Below are 11,784 nucleotides of genomic sequence, written 5' to 3'. Positions count from 1 at the left end.
CAGAGCTGTGGATTGTTTTTTTCTTTCTCCCTTGTTGTCTGTTTTTACACTCAGTACCAGACAAAAGCTTAAGATTACATACACGCATGTATTTTGTGATTTTGTGTACTTTTGTGCACCTTACTTTTGGGGAGAAAGATTAGCCATTTTTCCAAATTATATCCAGTTGAATGATGCATCTCTGTTTGTGAAAACTAATTCCTTTATGCTCTTGTCCTTGGGAGATATACACGGGTTCATCTACAAATAGAATATGGCAAAACTTATATGTGTGTGTGTGTGTGGAAAAAATCAGCATCTCCAAAAGCTCTGTCAGCAGATGGAAGCATAAAGTGCTCAGAATCACTTGATAGAGGGCTTTATTGACTTTGGACTCGATCGTCAGCAGCCCAAACCATCACTGATTCAGAAACCTCACACTGGACTTCAAGCAGCTCGGGTTCTGGGCCTCTCCAGTCTTCCTCTAAACTCTAGCTCTTGATTGCCACATGAAATATAACATTTACTTTTATCTAAAAAGAGGACCTTGGACCACCGAGTGAAAGTCAAGATATTTTTCTCTGTTAAGATACTTCTGACGTTCGTTCTGTTTCAGAAGTGAACAGTTTGGTACACTCTTTGTGAAACACTCCCAAGTGTTTAAATCAGTTTAGCTTGATAGTATCCTAAAGCTTGCAATCATCCCTGTTGCTTGAACACAGTTTCCTACTAAATTTCTGGAAATAAAAAAATAAAAAAAACACAGCTAAACTGAAGCTAACTTATATAGATCAGACAACAAACGAGCAAACGAGATGATTAATCAACACAGGTGGAAGATAATGAACAAAATCAGGGAACACGGGAAGAACAGAAATAAAACAGGAACATAAACGTGACCCTTCTGCTGTAGGGGTCATTTAATGAAGCGCAAATGTAGATATTATAATATTTTGAGATACTGGATTTTGACTTTCAAGAGCTCTACAGTCTAACATTAAAAGAAACAAACGAACAAAAAAACTTTTACTTAAAGTTTGTTTTACTTAAATTTAAAGTCAATATGAAAGTTTAACTCTTTGAAAATTGAAAATTTTGGAAAATTGGTTGAAATAGTGTTACGCTGTCATTCAGTATAACACAATATTTATGTAAAAAAAAAACAAATACAATTCTGACCTTATTTATTTTCACTTTGTTATTCTTTGTTTTGTCTTTGACCCATATAGTTACACGTTTGTTTTTGTTTAGTTTTTTTTTCCCCTCCAGTTATCTTTTCTCTATATGGATACATTTTTATAATCAACTGCTTTTTTATTATTCACAGTAGCCAAGGTTAGCTTGTTGAGAGAGGATGTAGTAGTTTATCTTTGAATGAGTTTGATGTATCAATAAATACTGGGAAATAATTACAAAACTCTCCATGTTCATTATCATTTCTTATGTATGTATGCAGTTTTTATTCCTAAAGCTCAAATGGTAAAAAACTGCAAATCACAGAAATACAAAGTAAACAGTATACCTTTAAAACACCATACAGGCAATGCATACGTTAGAAGCATGTTATTTGATTTTTGAATGTACAAAAAAAACTGTTATCGTGCACAAATAATTATTTCACTGTAAAATATTTTTCATTGTGTATTTAATAAGAGGGATCTATTGATTAAGGCTAGATGGGATATAACTGTGGCAAAACATAAAAGTGTATACAGCATATACCTGCCAAGGTTTCATAAAATAAACACAAAGCAACAAAAATTGTATATTTTATTGATAACAAATGATTCCTTCCACCAATCAATGTAAATGGTTACCAAGCAAAACAGTTGTACAGTTATAAACTAAAAGTGCAGTAATAAAGTACCAAGTTTGTGCAAACTATTTCCTAGCACTAGTTGAAGGATTGCATTGGGACTGACAGTGGGTACTAAGAAGTGATAAAGTGATAAAGTAAATACTTTTTATAAAAGAAATAAACTGATACAATGTGTACACAGTATTTGTTTCCACACCCACTTAAAAAAGAGGCCCTATACTGATTGAATGAGGTCACAGGTATACAGAACGTCTATAGAGGATTTTGCAATAACTGTGAATATATCTATACGCTTTAATGTTTCATATTGATGTCTTCTTTCCAGAAAGCATATTGAAGAAGAAGAAGATCATTTATTTATTTTTTTCTGATTTTCTCGTTGACTGCCTTCATATAATAAGCTCCAGAAGCTGCAAAGTAATGGGAATAAAACATAAAAACATTGCTGAAAATATATATTTTGAAAACAATCAAACTACATAGTGATAAAATATTCACACACACACACACACACACACGCATACATATATATTGCATTCAACAAGTACTATAATATAACTTACAGTCTGTATATCTGATGTTGTAGGCGACAGGTCCTCTGATATTGAATCCAAGGTAGAAGGACACCTGTCCTTGTTTGCACACACTGGCCCGATTGTGAGAGGCGACTCGAATCTCTTTATCTCCTCTAATGGCAAACACTTGATGTTTTCTGACCTGCCCACTGATACGCTGAAGATCTTTGATTTCTACATTTCCGTCCCCTTCTGCGAGGAGCTCCAGATCGGTTTGACGTAGTTTTGAGGTATGAACGAGTTTCTGCAGTCCCTTTCCTTTCGCAAAGAAGAACAGAGGCACCAGGTAACGAGAATGGAGGTATTTCTGGTACTTAGTCTTGTACGAATGGCGCATTTTTCTGAGACACTTTTCAAGGTTGGGAGGATTTCTGATTCTTGGCTGCATATCATCAGGCCAAAAGAGCAAAAGAACCAAGAGATAAAACTCTGGGCGTCTCTCTTGCATTTCTCTCAACCATAGTTTATGTAAACAGGACTGATACTCTTGTATTTTTTGAAATTGCTCACCAGACTCACTACAGATGATGTTGGCAAGAATGTAGAGAACAGTTTGGATTTCGTTGTCAGTCTGTGGATTTTCAATTTTACCTTTATATTGTTTCAGCACATCGATGTCTGATTTTAGAATACGAAGAAGTTCTCCAGAATACATTTTTTTCTCACCCAGAGTAATTTTATCAGTTTCAAAATGGTGCATATAGCACTCTTCAACATCTCGGCGAATGTAGTCTGGGTCCTCTTTTTCAAAGCTTTGTCTGGAGAACGCCAGGAACCATTCAAAGAAATCATATTTTGTCTCCACATCACCTTTGAGACCATTGATGTATTCCTGTTCAGAGTGTTCAAAAGGCATTTTTGGATGAATAATCTTGCAGACCTGAAGGAACCCAAAGAGACCTCTGTTATTGAATTTGGTGTCATCTCCAGACTCATCTTCAGCTGCTTTTTCTTCATCTTTAAATGCTTTAATGGCAGACTGAGCAATAGACAAACATGCTTTTCTGTCTATGAATGGCTTTTTAGTTTCGTTCAGCAGGTGGTTTTTGTGAACTTGTCCCAAAGTATCCCTGATGTGCGAATTGTTGGGATCTCGTTCAATGGCCTTTTTTGCCCATTTTCTTGCCTCCTCATATTTGTTGTCCTTTTTTACTACAATGTAAAACAAACGTGCAAGTGTTTGAGGATAAAAAGGGTCTTCGGAGAACAATTCCGAGGCCACCTCCAACAAACGAATACAATGGTTATCATTATTTTCTCTTATGATGTCAAGAATCAGTCTGGAAAATTTATCCTTTTCCATCAGAATCTCAAGTCTTACAACTAACATTTTTTTGCAAATTTTTCCAAGATCACTCTCCTTCCCTTTCACCAAGCTGTTCAAGAAGTCAAGAGCTATGTCAGATCTCATCAGTTTGCTCTCAGTGAACATTTTCAGGCAGGCATCAGCGATCATTGGATGTGCCAGGCGTACACATTGGTCTTCTTGTTCTCCTTCTGAGAAAATGACTATGAGATCCATGAAAGGTTTCATTTTTGTTTCCAGAGTAGGGTTTTCCTCATCTGTCTGATCCATGAATTCCTGACAGAAAAGCTTTGACAAGTGTGAACCTGGGACATACGAATTTATCAAAGCCAAAAAACTGAGAAGTCTCGTGTTGCTGGACTCCTTGTGATTTTTAACATATGTTATCATTTCTTCTGTTATCAATTTCTCAACATCCTCTTTCTGGAAACCTCCCCACATGATATTAAATGCATGAAACGTCTGTGACAGTTTCTTTTGATCAATTTCAAGCCTTTTTTGAGCAAAACTATTCTTCTCGTCTGGTAAGAGCTCCATTTTAAGCTTCACGTCGTCTTTTGCTGGAACAGCGTTCTTGCTGACAGCATTGATGACGATGAATGCAGGATGGTCAGCTTGATCAGGACGTTGAAGCTTTGACAGCAGATTCCTTAAAAAGTTGGGTTGGGGTTTAGTATCTTTATGATCCAACAGAAGCAACACAGTGTTTTGGTGTGTTTCATATAAAGCGTGCAGTTCATTTACCATTTTTTCAATCTTTTTTCCAAATATTTCTTTATTTTCTGTGTTATCTGTTTTGAATGGTTCTGTCCAAGTTTCACATATGAACGTTTCACTCAAGTCTGACAGTACCTCCCCAGCTAGGGCCGATCCGCTGCTGTCTTTGTGGTACAGCAGACTTATGATTGTAACTTCCCAGTGACCCTTTCTCTGAAGACGGATCTGTTGAAAAAGCTGTTCCTTGAATGTTTTAATTTCCTCTTCAGAGCATCCTGAAGAAAGGATCATTGTGTCGGTTCGAGTGAAGTCAGTAGGGATGCAATTTAACACGATCACTACTGGCGTGTTAGTGTTGATGCCTCTCTTACGGATTTCATCAATCAGGTTTTCCCAGAGAACATTCTTGATTGGCAGATCATTAATCTTTTCCTTCGTGTCCAGTAACAGCAGCACAGTTTTTCGATCTTGTTTCGCACGTTCTTCACTGGACAACAGAAAAAGGTCCACCACTTGTTTTGACAGCTCTTTAGTGTCTAGATTTGAATCGATCACTCTGGCACATCTGAGATCTTTCCGGAAATCCCAAAGCACCTGCATGGCGAGAGTTGAGCCTCCACTGCCAGGCTGGTACCGTAAAGAAACATCAGTGACGAGACATTGTTTTCTCCTCTTTCTCTCAATCAACTGTTTTAAATCAGAAAAGCCGTCTCTCTTGACCAAAGGTGAATTTTCTTTCTCCACTAAAGTAAGCCACTGTAGCGGGGCTCCTTTAAGAAAGTCAGCCTCATGCTTTCTGGCTTCTTCTGGGTTAATGTCTTCTGTTTCAAACATATCAGACCACACAATGTCGAGACATGAGAGTGAATCTCTAAGTGAAGCTGGAACTGAGATGATTCCGCTTTTGGACGAAGGATTGGAGCACATGACCGATCCTGTGTTAAATTAGTCAATTCACTCTTAATATTATTTTATTTTTATTTATTTATTTTGTAATTAAACCGGAGGTTGAGTACGTTGATGATAACTGATGAGGATTTCTATACTTTCAGCAGAAGGAGAAAAACTCAGAGACCTAGCAGGAGAAGTGACAGCATATCTTACTTATCATATCTTAAAGTAACTGGCAATTAACAAGAGAACAAGCTTTCAGTGAAAACAGCCTCTTAATGTTGGGAGTATATGCAAATAAACAATATGTGTTCTATTCACCAAACTTACATTATCACACAAATTGTTTCATAAATACATGGTTAACTTCAAATTGCATCACACTTCCATTCATTAAATAATACTTTAACTATTACTGGAGTAAATTAAATATACAAAGAATATAGAAAAATAGAAAACAGTATTTTACTTGCAACATACTTTCATAAAACAAAGCACTGGCATAAATATTCTTACCATTCACTTGTAAGAGTTCAGAGGCTGCAACTTCATTTAATAGCAGAGAGGAAAACGCACAGGTTTATAGCTACGGACTGAGCCATCAAGTGTCATAAAGGTATTTCTATGTATAATAAAGTGAAAGTGAATCTCAGTTCTGATGCCAACTCATTGTGTATGCAAAAGTATTAAAATAATAATTCAAAATAGTTTTAGATGCATTGACACATGCTATATATGACACATGCTTATATTAAATTACACATTCTAACTAAACACATACACAAAGACTAAACAAGAAAAGCAGATACGTACGTACAGTATTTACTGTAAAGGGCTGGGTGGCATTTGAGGAGGGTTTTCCTTAAAGCACTGCTTTTCATTTTTCTGAAAATGAAAGTTAGAGCACAAGGTGCCTAACAGGAAGTAATGATATAAGTTTACATGTAAGTAAATCATAATATATAGAATTACATATTATTATTATATTACATATTATAAGTCTAATTATATTCTTACATCTGAATATATAGTTGTAATTCAGAATATATAAAAGTCATTGACGCAAGATCTTGTTCCTTCAAGGAACCAGGGTTATATATGTAACCTGGAGATGTTTTCCAGCATCTGGGGTGAAAACCTTTGAACAGGATAAATATAGTTTTTTTATTTTGTTGAAATTTTATTTGATTTTTTTCCATATAGTACTGTCCCGCGGATGCAACAGAAGATACTTGCATGTTTCCAGAAAAGACAAATTAATTACAATTCGCCTCAATCTTCAAATTTAAAACGTTTTCTCTTCCCGGCTCTTAATGCATCTTCTTTCCTTCTGGTGCATCAGTGAAGGTTTGAACCTTTTTTAATTAGCTGTGTTTTGGTCTCTTAACTCAGTCATACAGTCACTGTTGGAAAGGGTTGAAATATGCTGGAAAACTGAAGAATCTGCAGGACATGGAAGATTTTTCTGAAGGACAGTGCTCAGTTGAACTGTTCAGAACAAACAAGGGATAAACGTCACAAAGCAAAATAACAGTCATAGATCATTTGAGTTAACACACACACACACAAACAAGGGTTCCCAAACTTTTAATAATATTTGCTATAATTGTTTTTGTCTTGTGGTCTGTATATTAACATCTTTTGTGTGATATAACTTACTCTGTATAAAAAAAAAAATCCCTCTCTCGTGTTAAGATGTTTCACAGATTCTCCAAGGGGTGTCCAAACCTTTGCATACCACTCTATATACAAATTTGAGTCATTCTTGAGAAGTGGGACAAAACAGGGTGCGCTACAGTTTCAGTCCATGTGTTCTCATCTTAAATCTTAAAAACCAACTGATGGCAAATTAGCAAAGCTAAAATGCATCAAATAGAAATATACGTGCTGTTCTATATGAAGAGATGGCATTGTATGTGAAAAAGCCCTGCTAATACTGACTTGTTCATCGGTAATTCGCTCCAAAACATGCATAAAAGAAAGCTCCTGAAACACACAGCGCTTCAGAGAAATGTTAAAGAGGCATGAAATGTCATACTGTCCAGCTCTCACTGCTGTCTTCAAGGGTTCACATAGAAACTGTCTGTAAGGCCACACGAGGGCAGCATGAAACAAGAAACCTGTGACTGACGATAGAGTTTAAAAATAGAGTTAATACCTGCTGCATTGTAATTTATTGGATTAGAGGTTAAGGATACAGAGTGCAGTCAGTCTGGTATGTTTCATTGGATCACAATAGTCTTGTGCACTATAGTTTTTATATTCCACAACAAACATACAAAGTGCAAAAAATAGTTATAATATTTCACAATATCACCGTGTGTAGATCAAATGCATGCAGTCATTGAGCAAAATAGACTTGTTTAAAAAGCACGCAACTTATTTTTTCAAGCCCAATGAAATAACTTCATTTGATCAATTCTGAACACATGCAGTCGTGTCGTGCGTTTTATTTCATCACACCATTTCATTGTAAACTTTATCTGGCAGCGACGAGGAAGAACTGGCTCACACAGATCTGTAGGTTAGCAAATATATTTTAATATAGAATATAATATTTATATATTCATTTAAGCACAATGACAAAACGGCATCATTTCCGGTTTAGCCTAATTTACTCCAAGAGAGAAGCCACGTCTGTAGGTATATTTCACAAACAGGTTTCCAGACCGAGTGTCCATCACTTTGTTGCTGCGACATAAAACGAAAAAAAAAAGAAAAGGAAAGCAAACAGAGTCACCGAAGAAATGCTAACAGATTTAACGTTTAATGTCAGAAAAAAAAAGAAAAAAAAACACACTCAGAATGAGAGCATCAGCGATCTGCAAAGCGCTTTTAAGCTAAAGTGACTTAAGAAGCGACTTAGAGAAAAAAAAAAGAGCATCACATCAATAAATAAATATGCAATGACCAAAAAAATGCCAAAACAAAGAAGTCCTTCAGCGAGAGTCTAAAACCAAGCAAAGCTGAATATCTATTTTTATTTCCAAGCAGCTATTCTACTCAACTTCATCACAGCACTGTCACACTCCTGCTCTGCTTCTGTACACACACACACACACTAATCAAGTTGGCACTTTGTCATGAGAGCATGCTTCATTCCTCAGTGTAAACCTTACGAGAATACCTCGGACAGCTCTTCTATATAGCATATATATATATATATATATATATTTTAGACTTTTTTTTTTCTTGCTACAAATGTGCATTATATTATCCATATATGATATGTCTCTCTAATCATCTTCCCATACTCCTGTCCATTTCTAATATAATAATCATCGGTTCTTCAGCTCAAGCAACGTCCACGAGGTCTCTGTCTTTCCACCTCTGTGTTTTAAGAAGAATAGTGAAGAATAGTCAAGAAACAAAGACAAATAAATGAAGTTGCAATGCCTCTGTGTTTGAACCAAGGCCTCTTGATAAAGCATGTGTGGGTGAATCTCACGAAAACAGTCACAAAATACGTCTAGCCCCCAAAAATCATATCATTTTTATTATCACTCACTGTAATTTAGAAAATGAGGAAACTTCATGGAATGTTACTACGCTGTCTTTAACATTTTGAAACAAGCATTCAGAAAATGAACGTTTGTTTTTTGAGCACATTAAACATTAAAGTTTATCCAAAAATCACCAAACACCTGACAGCAGCTACTGAATCACGTATATACTATGAAAGTCAGTTACAGACGTTCTTCAAAATGTCCTCTTTTTGTGAAAGAAGATCGTACGGTTTTGGAACAACTCGACGGAGAGCGAACGTTGATGGAACGTTTCATTTGTATTGAACTATCACTTTTATTAAAATATCTTGTTATCCAACATTCACCAAACGTTCCTTGTTAGCTGGGAATGTAAAATGCCCCTTTCTTCACACACACACACACACACAATAAATAAATCAAATACTTCAAACAAACGGGAGGACAAATGGCCTTCATGGTTTCTTCATGAGATTCACCGTGCTGAACTTATTGAACCGTATTTACTTCCATGATTCCCGTGATCTAAGTATTCTCTGAAGCCCTACAGTCCGCTCTCTCCAACTACACTACATCTCATCCCTCTTTTCACAATCTCAGTAACAGCTCGTTTCACTCTCTACGCAAACCGATCCCACATTTCTCAGTCTCACATTCTGACGGGGAACTCGAAACACGCGCTGAACGAACGGCCCTTAAAGGCATTTCCAGCCAGCGGCCCCTCATCCCAACATTTCACAACATGACAAAGGCGTGGCGGCCAGCACACGCTCGTATTACGCCGAGAAGCTTTACTACGAAATAGAACAAGCATTTGGAACAACACTACAGTAAAATACGAAACGAAAAGAAAGATAAGATGAAAAGACACATACATTACGCTTGTAAAGTTATCAAAACAGAAGATTATAGAAAAGGATCTTGAGCCCGGAGCCCTACGATAAACCCAACGGAACGGACCTGATCTGAGCATTTACACTGATGTCCAGTTAGTAAACACACTCGAGTACACCATTAAATAAATTAATCAATAATAAAACACTTTTATAAATCCACAACATGTCGGTATGTACAACTTAAGAACAAAGCATCGGTCCAAAAAAGAAAGAAAGGAAAAGATATTGCGCGAAAGAGAACGAAGCCTGTTTTTAGGTTTTTGCATTACGGCATAATTTGACAAAAATAAGCGCGTCGTTATTATAAAGCAAAAACCGTATTATAATAATAGAAACCCATTACGTGTTTCACATTATTGTGATGGCTCAAAATAATAAGCTTCACTTTCTCGATGCATTTTTTAAATTCTGAAGTGAATACGTTTGAACAGGATTTACTTTTGTGGCCATTTTAAGTGAAGTGGTACTAGTTTCGGACACGACAGCTAAAAGCAGGACGAAACGCCTCGAGTCGTGTTCCTCTCAGGCCGACGGCGACAAATCTTCAGCATTACGAAGCTTTTGCAGCATTATCAAGGCTGATATGTTTTAACCGTGACATCCAATTGGACAGTCAAATGGCATGATCATGCGTCTATGGCTTCGTTTGGCCGAACACATCGTAACACTTGCATGTACTGTAGTGGTCATCAACAACATCGCAAACGTGTCTGAAGGAGACGCTTATGCACAGTGCCCAATAATCTCTGCATAGAGGACAAGAAGTGGTGTTAAAATAGAGAAAGAAACCACGTGTTCCAGGAAAAGTCATCCGAATGCGCCTCTATCGGTCAAAAAGAAGAAACACGGAAAAGGGCGAGCGATTATAATATGGCTTTTCCGATGTTCTCCAGCGGAGGCGCTGTGTTTTAAAAATACACCTGGTGAATTGATCTCAAGCGCAAAGCACAGTGCTTAACAGAGGCCCTTGATAAGAGACGAATCTACCGATCACGGACGAACCGTACAGACATGCACACGCTACGTGATCGACAGTGACACTGCGATGAAAACCACCGAGAATGACGTGAGCACATCCGAAGCCCTTGGTTGCTGGTCTACGATCGGTTGGTAAAACTAACACGAGCCTATAGAGAGCTGATCTAGACTGAGGATGCAGACTAACTAAACCGACCGGCTAGAATTAATCGACTAATAGAGAAACAAGTCTTTCGGTGCTTCTGATGAGCGTTTGGCCGTGCGTCCGAGAGACACCAGACGGGGAACATCACCACAGTCACAATGTCACACACCGCAAAATTCACAAGATGATATCTGTACACAATCGAGAAACATCAATACATCGAGAACAACAACAACAACAGAAAAAAACTACAATAAATAGAATAATGTACAATCTGTTTTTCGAAGGGATCGTTTGGGACTTGCTGCACCAATTGGGATTTAACGGCATTTGAGAAATGACAAAAAATAACATTCTGTCATTTCTCTACCTTTAGGTTTCTTTTAGCGTTTATTGGACTGGAAAAGGACATACAACGAAAGAGTAAGGAGAGCCCGTCAAACTCATGGATGTCGAAACGACCAGTGTCGTGTCAGAAAGAAATGAACAAACCCAAATATGTTTCAAATTGACATACGTTTAAATATTCTTAGGTTTGACACTAAATGCTGTCGGTTCTTGTGTGTAGATCAAATGTGATAAACTGTGTTAAAATATGTAGAAGTGCAAATGAGATCTGTCAACATTTATTTCTGCTACAAAACAAATATTAAAAAAAGTAATTCCTCCTTTTTATCTCACAATTCTGACTTTTTTTCAATATTCAAAGTTTCTAGCTCACAAGTCGATAAATTGGAATTTAGAGTTTAACAATTAAACTAAAATGAAACCTTAACTCAGAGTTATGTTATGTATTTTCTTTTTATACATGATACATTTTATCAGTTTTTTTTTTGCGAAATTCCAATATTTGTTTTTCAGAGTTGTGAATGTGCGGTTCTGAATTTCTATCTAAAAATTCGGACTATTTTTAAAGTCAGAATTGTGCGATAAAAACTCGTTTGGTTTTCACAACTGCCTTTTTAAAACACGCACACACACACGCACGCACAC

General features: G+C 36.8%; 1 protein-coding gene across 2 annotated transcripts; it reads right to left on the bottom strand.

The window, feature by feature from the left end:
* Nucleotides 1-133: 133 nt before the first annotated feature.
* Nucleotides 134-6,254, bottom strand: LOC122347857 (sterile alpha motif domain-containing protein 9-like). 2 transcript variants are annotated; one of them, XM_043243110.1, is made up of 4 exons: nt 6,105-6,254; nt 5,804-5,909; nt 2,362-5,471; nt 134-2,208 (listed from the first exon to the last, which is right to left on the bottom strand). In XM_043243110.1, the coding sequence occupies exons 3-4, from the start codon at nt 5,321-5,323 to the stop codon at nt 2,156-2,158; spliced, it is 3,015 nt and encodes a 1,004-aa protein (XP_043099045.1). In that variant the 5' UTR covers nt 5,324-5,471; nt 5,804-5,909; nt 6,105-6,254; the 3' UTR covers nt 134-2,155. The 2 variants fall into 2 exon arrangements, with proteins under 2 accessions (XP_043099045.1, XP_043099046.1); XM_043243111.1 differs by lacking the exon at nt 5,804-5,909.
* Between the last annotated feature and the right edge of the window lie 5,530 nt (nt 6,255-11,784).

Source organism: Puntigrus tetrazona, chromosome 7 (genome assembly GCF_018831695.1).
Source record: "Puntigrus tetrazona isolate hp1 chromosome 7, ASM1883169v1, whole genome shotgun sequence".
NCBI lineage: Eukaryota > Metazoa > Chordata > Actinopteri > Cypriniformes > Cyprinidae > Puntigrus > Puntigrus tetrazona.
The sequence above is the reverse complement of the archived record's forward strand: the minus strand, read 5'-3'. Positions and strand labels throughout refer to the sequence as shown.